This window comes from Notamacropus eugenii, chromosome 1, assembly GCF_028372415.1.
Source record: "Notamacropus eugenii isolate mMacEug1 chromosome 1, mMacEug1.pri_v2, whole genome shotgun sequence".
Taxonomy (NCBI): domain Eukaryota; kingdom Metazoa; phylum Chordata; class Mammalia; order Diprotodontia; family Macropodidae; genus Notamacropus; species Notamacropus eugenii.
In genome coordinates this window covers 429463987-429485188 of record NC_092872.1, presented here as the reverse complement: position 1 = coordinate 429485188, position 21202 = coordinate 429463987, and the positions used below count along the sequence as shown (strand labels likewise).

The 21202-nt window shown below is 38.7% G+C and overlaps 1 protein-coding gene across 1 annotated transcript in view; it reads left to right on the top strand.

Annotated features, from left to right (window-relative positions):
• The first annotated feature begins 10253 nt into the window (after positions 1 to 10253).
• The window catches only part of BPIFB1 (BPI fold containing family B member 1), a 32262-nt gene continuing 21313 nt past the window's right edge, over positions 10254 to 21202 (top strand). The window contains exons 1-4 of the mRNA XM_072631575.1: positions 10254 to 10368; positions 11554 to 11689; positions 13069 to 13173; positions 13596 to 13745. Coding sequence (XP_072487676.1) covers positions 10254 to 10368; positions 11554 to 11689; positions 13069 to 13173; positions 13596 to 13745 — 506 coding nt within the window. The remainder of the gene's footprint in view (positions 10369 to 11553; positions 11690 to 13068; positions 13174 to 13595; positions 13746 to 21202) is intronic.

Genomic DNA, 21202 nt, shown 5'->3' with positions numbered 1-21202 from the left:
ACCTCTGAGATTCCTTCCAGCTCTGGGAATCTCTGATTCTGTGATACTTTGATTTTCTTAGGGACATACACACACACACACACACACACACACACATATGCACACACACAGAGTGGGCATTTTATATAAAAATACACACATACACACAGTATGAATATAGTATATACTCTATATACACTATTCAACTGTGTGTGTGTGTGTGTGTGTGTGTGTTAGAATCCAGATTTTCTGGTCTCCCTTTCCTCCCGCATCCTACAATTTGGCTAAAGCAGCCTTCTCTTTGTTCTGTACATTCAATACTCCTCGGTTCCCCTGCCTTTGCTTTGGCTGTGCCTGTCTCCTAGAATGTACTCCCTCTTCACCTCTGCTTCAAAGAATCCTTCTCTTCTTTCAAAATGGAGCTCACACACTGCCTTCTATGGCAAAGCCTTCTTGATTTCCTCAACTTCTAGTATGCTCTCTGTGGGTTTGTTTTTTTTTTGGCAAAGATACTGAAGAGGTCTGCTATTTCTCCAGCTCCTTTTACAGATGAGGAAAATGAGGTACAGTTACATGACTTGCTCAGGGTCACACAGCTACAAAGTATCTGAGGTTGGATTTGAACTCAGGAAGATGAGTCTTCCTGATTCCACATCTGTTTCTCTATATACTATGCCATTAAGCTTTTCTCCTTAACTCCCTTATATCTAACCACTTCATATTTATTCTTTTATATTTATTCTATCTGTATTTGTATCCTTATCTCACCTGTTAAAATGTAAACTCTTTGCTATTAAGAACCACTTAGTTTATTTTTTTATTCTTAGAATCTAACATTATGAATAGATGTTTGATTGATTGATCTAAAACCAGTGTTCTTCACACCATACTAATATGCTTCTCCAAAGAATGACCTTCATACCTGAAACTCAACTTTTTAAATTTCCACAGTGATGACAGATCTTTATGAGATCAGATTTGATTTGTAGAAACAGCCCAGAGTCATCTGGATTTTCTAGGAATGAAATGAGTAATCACATTTGGGAATACCTACCTCTATGTAGCATAACGTGGTAAAACACAACATGGCCGAAGGGGATGCCAGATTTAGATTCAGAGAACTTGGGTTCAAGGCCTAGATAACTTACTATCTTAGGAACTCTAACTTCCAGCACTTAGCATAGTGCCTGGCACATAGTAGGAACTTAATAAATGTTTATTGAATGACTATATAACCCTAGTCCTCAGTTTTCTTATCTGTGAAATGAAAGGCTTGGACTAGATGATACTAAGGTATCTTTCATTGCCAAATTCTAATAATAGAAATACCAGTATTTAATGTGATGCACAGTAAAGTGAGCAAAACCAGGAAAACAATTTACACAGTAACAAAAATATTGTAAAAATAATCAACAGTGAAAGATTTAGTAGCTCTGATCAACACAATGATCCACCATCTCTCCAAAGGACTCATGATGAAGCATGGCATCTGCCTCCATATAACAACCAAAGGATTCAGAGTGAAGATTGAAGCATATTTTTTTCTTTTTATTTGAGTGGGGAAGGGCTCTTGTTTAATATGGAAATTTGTTTTGCATGGTTTCATATTTGAAATGGGCTTTGTATTTCTTGCCTTGTCAATGGGTGAATGAAGGGTAAGGGGAGGGAGAGAATTTGGGATTGAAAATAAGATAAAATTTAATAAAAAAATAAAGAAGTAAAATAAATTACTTAAGAAATAAAGAGAGGGAGAAAGGGAAAGAATGAAAGAAATGAAAGGAAGGAAGGAGAGAGGGAGGGAAGGAACAGGAAGGAAGGAAGGAAGGAAGAAAGAAAGAAAGAAAGAAAGAAAGAAAGAAAGAAAGAAAGAAAGAAAGAAAGAAAGAAAGAAAGAAAGAGAAAGAAAGAAAGACAGACAGACAGGAAGGAAGGAAGGAAGGAAGGAAGGAAGGAAGGAAGGAAGGAAGGAAGGAAGGAAGGAAAAAAAGAAACAAAGAAACAAAGAAAGAACCCTCTTTGACCAGAAAGGAGATGATTTAATTGAGACGACAAAACAGAAAAGTTAAGACCAAAACCCAAGACTTCTGATTCTGAGGCCCAGGGCTTTCCCCAGGGTACCGTATTGACAACTGACCCACAGAGGGCAACTTGGGGATACATTGGAAGAAAAAAGGCAGATAGTTTCATCTGCGTTGGACACTTCTCTGAAACTCTGCTAATTGGCATTAGGAAAAGTTTTCTGAAGAAGCTGTCATGAAAAGAACATCAGACACAGAAGAAAATTTTTAAAGTTTCCAGGGCACAGAAGCAGGATCATTCTGCCATTACCTTGTCAAATTAAATAAACACTTTAAACAATCTCAAAATAACAGACATTCACAGTTTTATACACAAATCTTTGTGTTAGAATGTTTGTATATGTTGACAATAAGTAAGTTCATAATTTAAAAGAATAAGTGCTTTGGATTTGTACCTGGAGAATCTGGGTTCAAATTCCTGTCCTGTGTGACTTTGATGAAGTCACTAATCAGTTTTGCCCATAGTTTCCCATTCATAAAATGAGCTCTCCAAGCCCCCTTCCATCTCCAGATTCCATATACCCAGGATCTTCCCAAGCCTTACAATCTGGTATTTATCGAGGCCTCAGAAGATTCATGTTCTATAGACCATTCTTTTTTCAGAAAGTGATGGCCCATGTTTCCTAGAATTCATGCTCAGTCCCAGCCTCCAGCAAAGGAGCTCTATCCCATTGGGGTTCCTCAATCACTACCTTTCCCTAGGACCCAGGAAACTTGATCTTTGACTTAATACAGGCTAAAGGTGTTGTTTTAGCTCATTGGGTCTCACAAATATTTACCTTGGAGGACTCTAAATACAATGGAGGCTACAGCCACTTAGCCCCAAAGGGAAGCACACCCATTCCTGATACCAGGTTCTCAGGATAAAAGGACAGGCCATCCCTTGGTCCCACCAGGAGACGGTGACCTGACTGAGGTGACAAGTGGAGAGCTGGAAACTCCAGCTAGTGCAGGTAAAAATGAAGTGAATTATGTAACGAACATTGCTTTGCTGTAAAATGCCACAGAGATTACCCCTGAATACAGCAAGGAATTCTGATGCTGTGTTCTGCTGTGGTTTAAGTTCTCCCCATAGTGGGTGAGGCTGGAATTTACTAGCTCCCAGAGATCCTCAGATTAAGTAGATGAACTGTGATGAAACAATCTGAGTGACTAAAACTTTTGTTTGGATCCAATCTTGTTATTACTGTTTAATCTGAAGCCTTATAAATATACATTTTTAAAGTCACCTTTCCTATTTGATTTGAGGTTTCATTCAGTTTTGTTCTGAGATGGTAATGTCATATTTGCCTCCCTTTGTTGCCTTTATCAGGGCAGTATTTTGATTGGCTTGTGCCCTGTGCTTAAGCAGCTAAGTGGTACAGAGTTGGAGAGTGCTGGATCTGGAGACAGAAGACTTGAGTTTAAGTTAACTCCCAGACACTCACTAGCTGTGTAAACTTGGGAAAGTCACTTAATTTCTGTCTATCTCAGTTTCCCTGTAGGTAAAATGGAATAACAACGGTATCTACCTACTAAGATTGTTGTGAAATTCAACTGAGATAACATCTGTAAAGTCCTTTGCTAATGTTAGCTAGTAGTATGACTAATAATAATAACAAATGATTGTTCCTGTGCAGGAAGAGGCAGTCTGTGAAAAGTTCACAGACAACTTAATTCAGCTAATCTGTATTGAGAGCCTATTGTGCAAAGCACTATGTGGATAATTGAGAATTGATCAGATGCTTTTTGTTTGAATGAAAAATAATCCATGGTTTCATTTATTGATGAAGTCTTTTATTCTTACAGAAAAGATGGAAGGATGCGGGATAAATAATACAATTAAATGGATTCAGGTCTAGTTGAATGGCCAGATCCAATGAATTAACTGTTCAGTGTCAACTTGGAAGGAGTTTTCCAACTGAGTCCCCTTCGATCTGTCCTTGGCCTTTTGTCATTTAACATTTCAATCAATGAATGTGCATCTGAAGGCACCTTTATCAAATTTGTTGATGACATAAAGCTGGAAAGATCGATTGTACAATGGATGACAAGAATCCAGATTCCCCCCTCTAGTTCTGATAGGTTACAACTCTGGGCTGAATCTAATTAAAAAATTTAATAGAGATCATTGTAAAGTCTTAAACTTGGGTTGAAAAAATCATATTCACAAGTGTATGATGGAGGGTGAGAATGTGAGTAGGCAGCACATCATTTGAAAAATATATGGACATTTTAGTGAGCTTCAAGTTCAGCTTAAGTCAAGGAAGTGATGTGCCAGGCAAATCAACTAGTCCAATCTTGGGAAGCTTTAAGAAAAGCATAACTTTTCAGGGATAAGGACTTTATAGCCATGCCACACTCTGCGTTGGTTAGACCCCATCTTTATTCAGATATGGGAACTGTAGGGAGTATGCTGATAAACTAAAAGAAAACCCAGAGGAAGATAACGACCACAGTGGTAAAGGACCACAGTGGTAAAGGTTCATGGCATGTGGAGATTGGTTAAATGATTTAGGGTTGTTAACCTGGAGAATAAAAGACTCATGAAAGAGCTATTTTTAAATGTTTAAAGGGCTGTTATGTGGGAGAGAGATTAGACTTGTTCTCAGTGACCCCAAAGGGTGGTTGTTACAATTGGTCAGAAATGGAGAGTTTCTAAGGTTCTTCCCAGCTCTGAATTTCTATGGCTTAGGATTCAGTGCTCAAACAGAGCATAACCCCAGTGCTCCAAGCTGGGAAGGAGAAGGGTACAGATTCTAAGGAACTCCATTTCCACTTAAACTAAATTTTTATTTATGGAGATATATTTAGATATTCCCATTGTTCCTACCCTCAAAGTTGAAAATCTTCCATTTTCCCACCTTAGTTCATCATCAGCATTAGGGCATGACCACTGCTGATTTTAACAGGTAATTTTACAGGAAAGAGCCATCAGCAGGTAATGTCCTGGACATGTTTCTAAAGGTGCCCATGTTTGACAACTGTCTGCTATGTGTCCTTGAGGGGATGAAGGGCAGAGCTATTGTTTACCATCTGTTACATGCCCAAATGTCTTTTTCATGGAGGAAGTGTCATAATTATTAGGGGGTCATCACTGCTACAAAACATATGTTCTACAGAAGGTGAGACAGCAAGTGGCCTCTGATCACCAAAGGCTAAATAGCCTCATGACAGCTTTAGGGAGATGTTTTAGTTAGGTTTTCATAGAATCCATGTGGAAAATTAACTTCTTTCTTTGAGTCTGTGCTTGTAGTTGTTAGGGAGTTATTCATTACTTCTTTAAGCGACAATCTCCACATTTGCAATAATTCTTGACACTGGTCAGGATCTAATTTATTTGTCCCTCTAAGTTTAATTCTTGAACCGGGGCTTTGTGCCAAAACTAAACTTTTCTTCCCGCTGTAATTTTGGGTGGTATCGTCTCCCAGTATTAGGTCTCTCTGGAGCTATGAAGTTCAGTGTGATGGATCTTCGTGGTACTTTCTGACATCTCATTATAGAGTGTTGGGAACTTCACAGGTCTCTGAGTCTGAAGTATCCCAATCTGAGTGCTGAAGCACCAGGCTGATCATTGTTCACAATGCAGCACTGTCCACCCCTTCCCAAGATCCCCACTTTAGTTTTCTGATCATCTTGGGACTTTCTCAGGAGAGCCCTCTTATATTGTTGCCTCAAAATATACAGTCTTGAAGGCTTAAGTGTGTGTGTATGTGAGTGTGTGTGTGTGTGTGTATGTGTTCCTAGCTATCTCTGATAGCCCTGAAATGTTATACTAAGCTTTCCTATTGCCCTTGGGCTTCTTGCTGACCTCTTGTGCAGTTCTAGGATAAAAGAAGTTATTTATTATGTTTTCTGATTGGATTTCTTGATCATTATTCCATCTGGTGCAAATTCCAAGCTTTTGTTGTGGAAGCTGGGTGGGCAGCCATCCTGTCAGGAAGTCCCCTCCTTTTGGCTTGATTGCAAGGGCTAGCATATACCTTAAAGATTGTCTAGGCTTGCCCCTTTATTTTCTACAGAGCAGGAAACTGAGGGTCATAGAGAATCTCAGAGGCCATATAGTCTAATCCATATATAAACAGGAATTTTCTCTTGATATGATCATAATTTGGTGAAGACTGGGTAATGGATAGCTCACTATTTTCTCACTGTAATCAATGTATACTATTTTATTGACAGATCTAATAACCAGAAAATTTTACCTTATGTCAAACCAAAATCTACTTCTTTGTAACCTCCACCCACTGCTCCCAGTTCTATCCTCTGAGACCAAGCATAAGTGAAATGTCTTGTCCAAAGTTATGTATTAAGAGAAAACCAGGTCCTCCTGAGTTCCAGGCCAGGACTCTTCACTCTACCTGATGCTCAGACAACTGCGTCTACTCACAGGATTGTGTTCCTTTCCTGTCTGCCTCCCCCTCCTTTTCTTTCTCCTCTCCAAATGCAGGTAAATTTGGATGGCCAAAAGATACCCAGCTGACTTGGGTTTTACTGGCCAGTTTCCTTCCCTTCCCTTCCCTTTCCTTCTTTTCCTTTTCCAAAACCTTAAACCTACTACACTCTGAAGCAGGGATGTCAATGAGACCCTGCTTAAGGGCTCTTCTGGACCCTCCTGGCTTTAGAGTGATTATCAGTAGTAACTATTGCTGTTTCCCACCCAGCCTGATGTCTTTCTTTTTCTTGGCCTCATGAAAGGGGCCATGCCCCTGCTACTGCTTAAACAGTCCAATTCAATGAATGGATGTTACCTCACCATAAGTGAGTACCTGCAAAGGCCTAAAGGGCCCAAGGTCTCCCAGTACATCTTGGGTCATCTCCAGACATCCTGATGAATATCTGGTCACTGGATTCAGATGGCTCTGGGAGGAGAAGTGAGGTTGGTGACCTGTACAGCCCTCCCTCACTCAAAACAAAGTCAAGTGCAAGTCATGTCATCATTTCTCTGATGGCATGGTCTTCTTTGGCAATGAAAGATGACCACAACTTAAAGCCAGTGTCTGGCATGCTGTGTCAGCTTGGACTATTTCTATCATGACCTTTGGCTTTTACATCATTCCTAGATCCTTACCTTGTTGCCTAGCATGTTCTGTTTTGACTTCTACCTTCTATGTCCTAATGATTAAAAATATAATAATAACTATTTATATTTTGAAAGGGCTTTAAGGTTTAGAAAATACTTTGTTCATCACAACCCTTTGAGTGAGTATGAGGATTATCCCTATTTTATGGATAACAAAACTGAGTCCCAGAAAGGAAAACTGACTTACCTGAGGTAATACAGCTAGTAAGGGCGAGAGACAGGTCTGGAACCCACATTCTGTGACTCCATGTCCAGCATGCTTTCTGATCTAACCCACTGACAACCCTCACCTTCCTCTCTAGTTTTTTTCTAATCTTCATTTCCAACCTTTGCTTTTGTCTGTTGCTTTCCATCCCATTGGCCTGACTCCATGGTTCATCCCATGCCAGGCCCATCTATCTTCCATATTCTCTTGAAGTCTGTCCAAAGTCATGTTGATTGTTTCCATGTTACTATCTAACCATTTCATCCTCTGCCATCCCTTTTTCCTTTTACCTTCAATCTTCCCCAACATCAGGATCTTTTCCAATGAATTCTGTCTCCTCATTATGTGACCAAAATACTTAAGTCTTGGCTTTAGTATTTGACCTTCCAGTGAATAGCCTAAATTTATTTCTTTAAGCACTGACTGATTTGACCTCCTTGTCCAAGGGACTCTCAAAACTGTTCTCCAGCACTACAATTTGAAAGCTTTGATTCTGCAGTGCTTAGCTTTCTTTATAGCCCAGCTCTCACAACCATACATCATTCCTGGAGAAGCCATAGCTTTGACTATATGAATCTTTGTTAGCAAGGTGATATCTCTTCTTTTTAGTAATCTGTCCAGATTTGCCACAGCTTTCCTTTCAAGGAGCAAGGGCCTTATAATTTCATGGCTGTAGTTGTTGTCTGCAGTGATCTTTGACCCCAAGAATATCAAATCTGACACTGTTCCATTTCTTCTCCCTCTCTTTGCCAGGAAGTGATGAGACCAGTTACCAAAATCTTAGTTTTGTTTTGTTTTTTGATGCTAAGCTTCAGGACAGCTTGTACACTCTTTCCATTCACCCTCTTCCAGAGGCTTCTTAATTCCTCTTCACTTTCTGCCATCAGAGTGGTACATATCTGAGACTGATGACATTTCTCGCAGCAATTCCAGCTTTTGATTCATCCAGCCTGACATTTTACATGATATACTCTATATATAAGTTAAATAAATAAGGTGACAATATACAGCCTTGTTGTACTCCTTTTCCAATCTTAAACCAATCAGTTGTTCTATGTTTAGTTCTAACTGTTGCTTCTTGGCCCACATACAGATTCCTCAGGAGACAAGTAAGATGATCTGGTACTCCCATTTCTTCGAGGATTTGTCACATTTTGTTGTTTTCCACACAGTTAAAGGCTTTAGTATAGTCAATGAAGCAGAAGTAGATGTTTGTCTTGGAACTCTGCTTTCTCCATAATACAGCGAATGTTGGCAATTTGGTCTCTAGTTCTTCTGTGTCTTTGAAGGACAGTCTGCTTTTCTGTTAATTAAGGAAGAGTTTAATAATACAAGAGATATCACAAGGCAGTGTGAGCTAATATTCAGAGAGTCAATGTCTGGACTGGCTTTTCGTGTTTTCTATCAGGGCTTGGCAATTAAACAGGGCCTTTAAGGCAGAGTATGTCATCCTAGATATGGTGGACCTAAGCCAAGGTACAAGAGGAGGGAATGAGCCTTGTCCTGGGGAAAGAGGAGAATGGTGAAACAAGTCTGAAAGAGGTGTGGGGTTATTCAGGTAAGCAGCAGATATGGGACAGAGTTGGACAAATAGGGTAGAGCCAGACTTTGGAAGGCTTCAAATGTTAGATTAATTTAATGAGTTTGCGATTTTCCCCTGTAGGCCAGTGGTTCCCCAATGATGTGGTACAAAGGAATTCCTATTTTACTCCAGGCCTGGAGTTCCCCTGAATAAGAGGGAGGAGGCAGAAAGAGGGGTGGAATCTGCAAAGACCAAAAGTGCTATCCAACCTTCTTATACTCTGTTCCCAACCAATTCAATTGCTGCTTCCACTAAGAAATCTTCCCTGATTCACATGGTTGGTCATAAAAATCCCCTGCAGGCCTAACATAGTATAATTTTGCACTCCTCTAATACACTGCAATCTTGTTTCTTATGTGTAGATGTCTTAACCCCGTATTAGACTATGAGCTCTGTAAGAGCAGGGATAGTGGTATAGCTGATTTTTATTTCCTCTAGCATCTAGCACAGGGTTCTTCACTCAGTGGTCACTTGTAAGATGGATATTGAATGAATGCTTCCTGTCCTGATGCGAATTCCAGTAAAATGTCCAAAGGAGACTTGGTGGAGAGGAGAGATGGGAACTCTAGAAAACATTCCAGCTATAAGGAACCCTGAAGACTAACTTACATAATAAGTCTTTCACTTTAAAGAGTCAGAAATGTCAGCTTAGAGAGAAGGAGCTTGCCTGGAGTCATATCCTGGCCCTTAAAAGACCAAGTGGTGGTTTAGGTAGCACTTGGGTCAAACTCTCTTTCACATGAGACTCTCCAGAAAACTCCAGCTATCTCAGGTTCAAATTACAATGTATTTTTACTAACCAGCCAGAAGACAAAAAACAAAGACTTTTAATGAAATGCTTGGAGTATAGGGGCAGTAAATAGAGCGTTGTGCCTGGAGTAAGGAAGCTCTGAGTTCAAATGCTACTTCCGACATTTGGGATCTTTGTAATCCTGGATAAGTCACTTGATCTCTGTCTGCCTCAGTTTCCTCAATTTCAAAATGTGGATAATAATACCATCTACCTCCTAGGGTTACTGTGAGGATCAGATGAGATCTATTTGTAAAGCTCCTAGCATAGTACTGGACACATAGTAGGAACCTAATAAATACTTGTTTCCTTCCTTCCTTTCTTCCTTCCTTCCTTCCTTCCTTCCTTCCTTCCTTCCTTCCTTCCTTCCTTCCTTCCTTCCTTCCTTATCCCCCTTGCTTTTATTATACATTTGTGTCCAGCAACAAGTCCTGTTTTTACACCAGTCATACCTTTTTCCAAAATTCTTCCTCTTGCCTGGTCTTTCTAATAGGAGCATTTCCCTTCCATGAGGCATTGTGATTGTTCCATATTCTCTGCTGATTTCAGGAATAACAATGTTGCAACCATGGGGACTGGCACTTCTTGGGGGTTTGCTTATAATATCCTCGGCCCAAGCTACACCAAGAGGCCAGGCAATTTTAAGCATTGGCCCAGAAGCCTTCAACAAAGGTAAGTCACAGCAATAGGTCAGAAGGATAGAAGGACAGAAGGGACTACCACACATTGAAGCTATTAGAGTCATACAACATGGAACTTGTAGGTAGTAATGTCCACATCAGTGGAAGGATTCAAGTACTAGGATACTAGAAAAAGATTGCTGGCATCATAATCCTGTGTCCAGAGCTCTTTGAAACAGCTGGTACCAAGGCCTTCCTTGACTCTGTGTTCTGCTTTAAAGGAGTCATGCAGTACTACAACCAACAATACTCATGGAGACCAGAGAGAGGATTCAATACATGACAAGAATCAGAATTTAGATTATTGCTCAGATATAGCTGGCGTTAGGGCTCAGTCTGAGGTCAGTCATACAGTTGTCTATAAACAGAGCCAAGAATCAGTCTGTCTGTGCCTAGGGTTAAAATTTGTTCTGGGTGTGAGTAAGGGACTCAGCTCATTGTGTGGTTAGAGGTTTGAGGAAAGCTAACTGGATCACACATATGGACACTAGAATTTTAGCTCTGAGTTGCATCACTAACTAGGACTTCTTTCATTGGGAAGAGGCTGGCTCTTCATTGGTTGTGGTGGCACACAAGCAACAGTGGGGGGAAGTACAATGGGGGTACAGAAAACAAGGAGAGGAATGCATGAGAGTGGGAGGAAGCATGAAAGATTCCAGTATAAGAACAGTTTTGACAGGAGGAGAAAATCCATCCCCCGGAAAGACCCATTTTCTGGAGAGGAAGGTGAACCCAAAGAGAAAGATGCCAAGGTGAAGAGATGTTGGCACAGGACAGATGAAGGAGCAGGCTTGTATTATATACACAGTACAGGACACAGGAAGACTAAGAGGTGGAAGAACAGTAGTCTGAGGACAACCAAAAGGAGAAAGCATGTTCCCTTGGGAAAACAATACATTCCTTTGGCTGTAGATGCCCTGGTACAAGACTCCAATAGCTATACCCTAGTTATAGCTTTGCTCAGGAGTCAGAGTAGTCTAGCAGCTGAACAGACAGGAAGTACTTTGATACTCTATTGTGCCCCAAATGAGTTCAGTCAAACTCAAGTTTTCTCTTGGGTAAAATGGTCAGAATAATACTTAACTCGAATTATTTTTTTGATTTGGGGGGAAAGTGCTTCATAAATCATATATTTCAATAGACATAGCAAGTATGACTTCAAGAAATTTTTTTTCAGTTTTTTCTCAGGAACTTACAAATCAGGATGCTGTTCAGGTACTAAAAGATTTGCCTCTCTATGAAGCCATGAGAAATCATAACAACATCCCCTTGATTGGAGACCTTGTCGACAATTTCATGAAGCAGATTCTATGGTGAGCAGTTTGGTGACACCAAGTGCATCCTGATAGGACTCAGCTTCTTGAGGGAGAAATTCAATGTCACTTACTTACATAACAATTGACTGATTCAATTCAACAGTATTTATTAAGTATGATATGCTACGTATAATGCTAAGGAGATATCTTGCTCTCACGGAACTTAGAGTCTAGTTGACCCAGGAACAAGGAGAAAACATGATGCAGTACAAACAGCTCTGGAATTGGAGTCCCAGAACTTGAGTTCAAGCCTCTTAAACATTGTGGGCCTCAGTTTCCCAATCTGTAAAGCAGAGTGAAACTAGATAGTTTAGGAGATCTAAATGTACATCTTCATGCATGATCCTATGTGTGTGTGCTTGTTTGTGGCAGAAAGTGTGTGAGAATATATCAGAGAGACAAAGTGCATGTATGAAGGGAGTAGGAGAAAGTAGGGGATTAGGGGTTTATGGAGCACCAACAGGACAAGGTGTTTCAGACCCATATCAAAGTCTGAAATTTGTACTTGAGCACACATTTATGTGCTCTCTCTGTCGCTCTCTCTCTGTCTCTGTCTTTCCGTTTCTCTCTCTCTTCTCTCTCTCTGTTTCTGTCTCTCGCACATACAAACACATGTATACAAACACACACACACACACACACACACACACACCCCTATGTGGTACCCTACATGTGTGACTTTCTCTTCCAGAACCAGACCCTCAGTGTAACAAGCAATTCAGCACAAAATCAATCCCTACAGTCCCTCAAGACCAAGACTAATGTGTGTGTGTTCGTGTGTGTGTATGTGTGTGTGTGTGTGTGTACATTTATAAAAAACCTAATTAAAAAGTGCCCTCCAAAGGACTCTTCTGCATGTCAGGCCTTAGGCAGCTGCTAAGCTTACGTGAAAGGAATGGGGTGGGTGTGTTTGTGTGTTTATATGTATGTGTGTACATGTGTATTCACATACATGTGTGCATGTGTGTGTGTATGTATACGTGGATGTGTATCTGATGAAAATTTGCTCCATAATCAATATCTTTTAAGATCTCAGAGGTACTGGATTCTAGGATTCTACAGAGTTACAACAAGAGAGCTAATTCAGTCAATTCAATAAGAAAAGTCAAACAAAGTAGTCATTGGCATTCCATGACATTCACTTTCACTAAGGTATAAAATAAGGCCATTTACAAAGCTCACCACAAAAAAGTATGCTGGGATCTGATGGTTTATATTTGCTTCCCATGATTTGCTTTTTTTGTACATGAATGAATTGTGTGCAGATCCCTTCTTTCCATGAAGAAGGAAGGCACCTTGGTTCCAAGACAGCATGGTGGGCCTGTGGACAAGAGGCTGCACCACATCTTTCCTTGACTGTCATTTCCTTACTGTAGGCTGAAAGTCACTGAGGCTACCATTCCCCAGCTGGCATTTCAACTTTCTGAGGATGGTCATTTCCAGATTAGGATCCCCCTGGATATGGTGGCTGGCCTCAATACGTGAGTAATCCCACCAAGAGTTTGGGCCTTCTCCTTCACTGAGGCTGGGGCCTCAAAGAGTAGCACTTGTCCAAGGTAGGACTGTACTCCCCATTTCTCTTCCCCAGGGTTCCTTGGCTTTCTGCCCCTGTTATTGGACCCAGGTTAAATTCACCCTCCACCTAAGTCCTTGAGGCTATGGAATATCTGGTAGCTTTAGATCTGACAAGGGGTCTGGGTATGAAGCCTGGCTAGTTCACAGAGGAATTAACTCGAGAATGGCATTGTAATGTCTAGCACAAACCTAGCATTCTCACAACTCCCTGCCCTGGGCAGATACTCAGTGATCCCAATTTCCTCCTTCCAGCTCTGACTGCTGAGTTCTGTTTGGAGAAGGGGTGAGGCTCAGGTTAATTTTCTGGGGTATCTCTATTCTCTTTTAGCATACTTAGCAAAAATCTCGTTGAGCTGCACATAGAAACTGATGTCATAGCTGAAGTCCATACAAAAACTGACAGTCAAGGGAACTCTCGTTTAGTCCTCGGAGAGTGTACCGACAGCCCCAATAACTTACGCATCACTATTCTACAAAAGTGAGTATTTGTCATTTCATAACTAATAACTTTTTACATGTAGACAGTGCTTTATAATTCTTCAAAGTATCTTCTCATCCACCTGATATAACTTTTACTTTATTTTTTTTCAAAATACATAAGATGAAATTTAATGGAGATAAATGTGCATTCCTGCACTTGGGTTTAAAAAAGTATCAACTTTGTGAGTACAACTTAAGGTAGGGATGTTTATATGGAACTTTGTCCAAAAGAAAAGATCTGAAGAGGTTTTATGTGGACTAGTCATAAGCTTGACATGCATCAATACTGTGATATGGCAGCCAAGAAGGCTATTTCATCTTAGATAAGCTTTTGCAGAGGCATAATATTCAGTACTTGGGAGAAGAGAATCATGCTGTATCCTGCCCTGGTCAAACCAAATATGGAATGCTGTGTTGTGTTATGGGCAGCCAACTTTAGTAAAGACTCAGAGAACTTATTATTATGCCCCCAAACAATCGAGTGACAACAATGGATGGCCCATATCTTCCATCAATCTCTACAAAATTTTATGAGGATATACTCCACATGTATTGAGGATATTGAAGTCGAGAAAAGGGAATAGGTAGTCTTTCATAAATAATGTTAAACAGTAGAGAGCATGTTTATAGTCAATATAAAAAGAATGAAAGTGGCAAATAATACAAGATCTCGTTGTTCTTTTTGTTCATTAATTATAAAAATCTTTTATTTGGTAGAGTAAAATGTGCCTTGTAAAGACTTTCTTCTAATAGAGTATATCTGATGCATATGTTAAAATCTTATGATTAATTGAAAATGTAGTGACAAATATAAATATGTTTTATGATTCTCAGATTATTGATGTCAAATGACTTATAAAACAGAGATAAAGTGCGCCAAAGAAGTTTTTTTCACATAGGATATTAGGTGCAGAATCCAAACTCAACAGAGATTTTTTTTGAGTTGCTCCAGATGTTCCTCTTTGTAAATAATATTGTACCAATTATATTAAATCTGGGAATGCTGCTGAGCCTTCCACATTAACTAAAAAAAAAAACAAAACAAAGCCACTTTTTCACATTGGAAAAAAAAGGATGATGAATGTACATGTAGTTGTATAAAAAATTCAAAGACTGGTCCATCAATAAATATAACTTGAACAGTGAAAAGAAAATGAACTTGACCAAGAAATGAATTGAAGAAAGCTAAAGGGGTGAATTGAATGGCATAGTGCTTTTAATGACCCTAAGCTTCTTGCTGTCGCAAAAACCTATCTTTTCATCATAAATACATCCCTGGTGATCTTGTATGGCTCTGAGTAATGTAGTAACATTCTCCAAAGAATTAAAGTTTTAGGTCACCTTAAAGACAATGGACTGAATGTCATGGATTATATTATTAGAGTCAAAGACATTTATAAGAGGCATTAGCTTCACTTATAAATTCTAAGGCTACTTACCTAATTACCATAATAAATCTAATCAATGCAAGTACTAAAGTAGTCCAGGTTTATGTTAGTTTTTTTTTTATAAACAATAAAATTTCAACATCTCTTAGTTAAGTTCAGAGCCCCTGCTCCAGTTTATCAAATATACTTGATTAAGTTCGGGTTTGCAAGGTATTTCATTTTAGGATACATCTTTAGGACGCTGGCTTTTTGGAACGTAGTATTCCATTTTCAGTTGCAGTCTCTGGTGGCTGAAATGTTCTGTGTTATCAAATTTCCACATTCAGAAGTTCTGGGAACATTTCATGTTTTATTTCTTAGGTTGTCATCTTCAGGCATTTTTGTTTTTAATGTTCTTCTCGGAAGCAAATGATCTTTAAGGTGTCTCCACATATCCTGACTTTATAATCAGTTTCTTTCTTATGTGAAGATTATTATGCTTTTAGTAGTACTGCTTTTTTGTTTCCCTTCCAGATTATCCTTCACTTTAGAGCATTGGTATTCCCCAATAAGTTATTTTATTTTCTTCTTTAAAAAGACTTGACACCTCGCATTCAAGTTTTTATCTTCTGTTAATTATTTCTTTTGAGGCCACAAATTCTGCCTTTTATTACTTTATCACGTCTTTCAAGATTTTGATTTCTTTCTGGAACCATTTAGGAACATTGACTTTCTGACCTTCTTTAATGGGAGTCCTCTATGGGTTGGAACCTAAAGATCTCTCAATTTTCTCCCACATTGAGTAATTCACTTTTCAGTGGCCTGGGGAAATGGGAGGTGGTGAAGAAAATAAGATTTCTAGGAGGTAAACGTGTATTTTTAGAGTAGCTTAAAGAGCATTGAACTTCAAGTCAAAAAACACATTCTCTAGTTATACAACTATGGACAAGTTACTTAATTCCTCACTTTCTATTTCCTTATCTGTAGAATAATAATAATCACACTACCTATTTTTCATTGTGGGAAAGTACTTTTTAAAATGCAAATGATCATGTAAGTGTAATGTGTCACTAAATCATCATGGGGGCCATGCCAAAGTCTTTTAAAATCTGATGTTCTGTTTCTATCCTTATATTCAATGGATGCTTGTTTTTTGGGGGGGGGGGACAAAAAACCTCAAACTTCTGAAGGTTTTAATAACATCAAAGAGCCATTTGGAACAATTATGACAAATTGAACTAGACAAATAGATATTTTAATTATCTAGAAATACTCAATTTTTATAATAAACAGAAAAGGAGCTGGAGCAAAATGTGCTTTACCTTTCATCAAATCTTCAGTGATCACAATTTTTTTTAAGATTTAAATTTATTTATTTATTTTTGGTTTTCCAGATTTATTTTCACAATATTTTGAGTTCCAAATTTTCTCCCCATCTTTCCCCTCCCCTAACCCCAGATGGCATGAATTCTGATTACCCCTTCCACCAGTTGGTCCACTCTTTCATCATCCCTGCCTCTTATCCCCTCCTCCTCTACTTTCTTGAAGGGCAAGAAAGATTTCTATACTCCATTGCCATATATCTTATTTCCCAGTTGCATGTAAAATAATTTAACATTTATTGTTAAAACTTCGAGTTCCAAATTCTCTCCCTTCTTCCCTCCCCACCCATCCCTATTGAGAAGGCAAGCAATTCAATATAGTTTATACATATTTAGTTCTGCAAAACACTTCCATAATAGTCATGTTGTAAAAGACTATATTTTCTTCCATCCTATCCCACTCACCCCCAATTATTCTATTTTCTCCTTTGACATTTTCCCTTTTCTGAAGTGTTTGATTCTGACTATCTCTCCTCAAATGTGCCCTCCCTTCTATCATGCCCCCTCTTATCCCCTTCCCCTCTACTTTCCTGTAGGGTAAAATAGCCAGTTGAGTGTATATGATATTCTCTCCTTCAGCCAAATTGGTTGAGAGTGAGGTTTACTCATTCCTTCTCACCTTTTCCATCTTCGCCTCCATTGTGAAACCTTTTTATTGCCTCTTTTATGAGAGATAATTTACCCCACTCTATCTCTCCCTTTCTTCTCCCAATATATTCCTCTCAGCCCCTAATTCTATTTTTAAATATCATCCATTCATATTCAACCCACTTTGTGCCATCTATCTATCTATCTATCTATCTATCTATCTATCTATCTATCTATCTATCTAATTCCTCCAACTACCCTAATACTGAGAAATGTCTCATGAGTTACACATATCATCTTTCCATGTAGGAATGTAAGCAGTTCAACTTTAATACATCTCTTGTGATTTCTCTTTCCTGTTTACCTTTTCATGCTTCTCTTGATTCTTGTGTTTGAAAGTCAAATTTTCTATTCAGCTCTGATCTTTTCATCAAGAATGCTTAAAAGTCCTCTATTTCACTGAATATCCATTTGTTCCCCTGAAATATTATACTCAGTTTTTTTTGGGTAGGCGATTCTTGGTTTTAATCCTAGTTCCTGTGACCTCTGGAATATCATATTCCAAGTTTAATGTGGAAGCTGCTATATCTTGTGTTATCCTGATGGTATTGCCAAAATACTTGAATTGTTTCTTTCTGGATGCTTGTAATATTTTTTCCTTGACCTGGGAACTCTGGCATTTGGCTATAATATTCCTACAAGTTTTTCTTTTAGAATCTCTTTTCAGAGGTGATTGGTAAATTCTTTCCATTTCTATTTTCCCCTCTGGTTCTAGAATATCAGGGCAGTTTTCCATGATAATTTTTTGAAAGATGATTTCTAGGCTTTTTAAAATTAATTTATTTGTTTTCAGTTTTCTACAATCCCTTCCATAAGTCTTACATTTTCTATCCCTTCTTCCCTCTCCCTTCCCAAGATGGCATGCAGTCTTATATGGGTTCTATACATACATGCTTATTAAACACATTTTCACATTAGTAATGTTGCATAAAAGAATTAAAATGAATGGGAGAAACCATGAGAAAAACAAAACAAAACAAAACATAACACAAGAGAAAATATTCTGCTTCATTCTGTGTTCCAATTCCATAGTTCTTTCTCTGGATGTGGAAGGCATGTTGCCTCAAGAGTCCATTGGGAATGTTTGAGGTCCTTGCATTGCTATGAAGAGCTAAGTCTACCAAAAAAATTCCTCACACACTGTGGTTGTTACTATGTACAATGCTCTCCTGGTTCTGCTCCTTTCACTCAGCATCAGTTCATATGAATCTTTCCAGGCCTCTCTGAAGTCTTCCTGTTCATCATTTCTTATAGCACAATAGTATTCCATTATTCCATTCATATTCCATTCACATACCACAACTTGTTCAGTCATTCTCCAATTGATGGGAATCCCCTCGATTTCTAGTTCTTGACCACCACAAAGAGAACTGTTATAAATATTTTTGTACATGTGAGACCCTTTCCCACTTTTATGATCTCTTTGGGATATAGTCCTAGAACCAATATTGCTGGGTCAAAGGGTATATTCATTTTTGTAGCCCTTTGGGCATAGTTCCAAATTGCTCTCCAGAATGGTTGGATCAGCTCACAGCTCTACCAACAATGAATTATTGTTCCAACTCTCCCACATCTTCTCTAACATTTATCATCTTCCTGTTTTCTCATGTTAGCCAATCTGATAGGTGTGATGTGGTACCTCAGAGTTGTTTTGATTTGCATCTCTCTAGTCAATAGTGATTTAGAACATTTTTTCATATGACTATAGATAGCTTTAATTTCTTCCTCTGAAAACTGCCTAATCATATATATCTTTTGACCACTTACCAGTTGGGGAATGACTTGTATCCTTGTACATTTGACTCAGTTCTCTATATATTTTAGAAGCAAGGCCTTTTTTTATTATGGCTTTCAGGTAGTCCAATAATTTTTAAATTGTCTCTCCTGACTCTGTTTTCCAGATCAATTGTTTTTCCAAAGAGATATTTCACATTGTCTTCTTTTCTTCATTCTTTCAGTTCTGTTTTATAATTTCTTGATTTCTCATGAAGTCATTAGCTTCCAGTTGCTCCATTCTAATTTTGAAAGGATTATTTTCTTCAGTGAGCTTTTGGACCTCATTTTCCATTAGTCCAATTGTGCTTTTTAAGGCATTCTTCTCCTCATTGGCTTTTTGGACTTCTTTTACAATTTGAGTTAGTCTATTTTTTAAAGTGTTATTTTCTTTAGCATTCTTTTGGGTCTCCTTTAGAAAGCTATTGACTCAGTTTTCATGATTTTCTTGCATCACTCTCATTTCTCTTCCCAATTTGTCCTCTATTCTCTTACTTGATTTTCAAAATCCTTTTTGAGCTTTTCCATGGCCTGTGACCAATTCATATTCCTCTTGGAGGCTTTTGATAGTGGGGCTTTGATTCTGCTGTCTTCCTCTGGTTCAATGCCTTTATTTTCCTTATCATTAAAGTAAGATTCTATAGTCTGAGTTCTTTTATGATGTTTGCTCATCTTCCCAGCCAAGCATTTGATTTTCTAATTCTTTGTCAAGGCAGAACTCTGTTTCCAGTGGAGATAGGGGTGGGGGTGCTTTCCCAGGCATCAGGGATTTTGTATCATTTGCTCAATCCCCAACCATCTGTGGGCCCAGAGGTCTGGAAGCAGCCTCTGGCACTGCTGTCACCACCCCCATCACCCTGGGGCTGGGGCTGGACCTGGCTATATCTGCGTTCTTCTTTCACCCCAGTCCCACTAAGTTTTCCCACTGACCTTTTTGGTGTTTTGGGGTTGAGAAGTCTAGAAACTGCCATAGCTGCCAATGATTCAGTTCCCTCTGGCCTGCTCCAGCAGGTCTGTGACAATGTGGCCCATGCTGGACTGTGCTCTGTTCCCTCCTGGTGCAAAAGACCCTTCCTGTTGACTTTCCAGGTTGTCTTGGACTGGGGATTTGTTTACTCTGTCATTTTGTGGATTCTGTAGCTCTAGAATTTGTTTAGAGTCATTTTTTACAGGTATTTAGAGGACTTTGGGCCACAAAATTTTTGAAGCATCAAATGAACTAAAGCACAGCTTAATCTATTCCCAAGTGGCCTCAGTAGCAAGAGTAATCTCCTATTACAAATAATAACAACAGCAATAATAGCAGTGATAATCTAGCATTAAGGTTTGCAAAGTGCTTGGCATATAATCTCATTTGATTCTCATCCCTTTTCACTAATAAATTAATGAACCAATATTTAATAAGTTCTTGATTCATGTCAAGCACTATGCTAAGTGCTAAGGATACAAATACAAAAGCAAAGAATTTTCTTGCCCTCAGAGTACTTCCATTCTAATCAGGGAAATAATATCCATAGAGGAATTGTGGATAAGAATGATGAGTAAAGTCACACGGGACTATGATACACTCCATTAAGAAGCAATGGCAAAATTAATTTGATAAGGGTTCGTGGTTCCAAAAAGAGGAAGGACATTTTGAAGGAGGAGGCTAAAGAGGTTGGAAGAAAGCAAACATAGCTAGGACTTTCTGAAAATAGTGCCTAGAGGAGGTATCTATTAATTAGAATAGGTGGGCCTCAAAGATTAAGTTCATCTTGATCATAGTCTCTGGTACAGGCAGTCTGATTTTTGACAAGGAGATTGTAGTATGGACAGTATGATAATAGAAATGGCTTTCTATTGAAAAACTTGATTGATAAACTATTCATAAAGTTGATAAACTTCTGGGGTTTATGACAATCTTTGACTCCTGAGATGATAAATGTAGGGACATAGAAACACAATTTATGCCTAGGAAATAAAACAACAACAAATTTACTATTACCTAGCTCACTAAGCCACAAGAGAATGTGATTATCTGTTTTCTATAGTAGCATAAAGTTCATTTTCCTGTAACTTCTGTAGATGTTGCTGTTCAGTCAGGTCCAATTCTTTGTGGCTCCATCAGGTTTTCTTGGCAAAGACTTCAGAATTATTTGTCATTTTCTTCTCCAGTATGTCTTCATTTTACAGATGAGAAACTGAGACAAATAAGGATTAAGTGACTTGCCCAGGGTCATACAGATAGTAACTATCTGAGGTCAGATTTGAATTCAGATCTTCCTCTTGGCCCACTTCTCTATCTA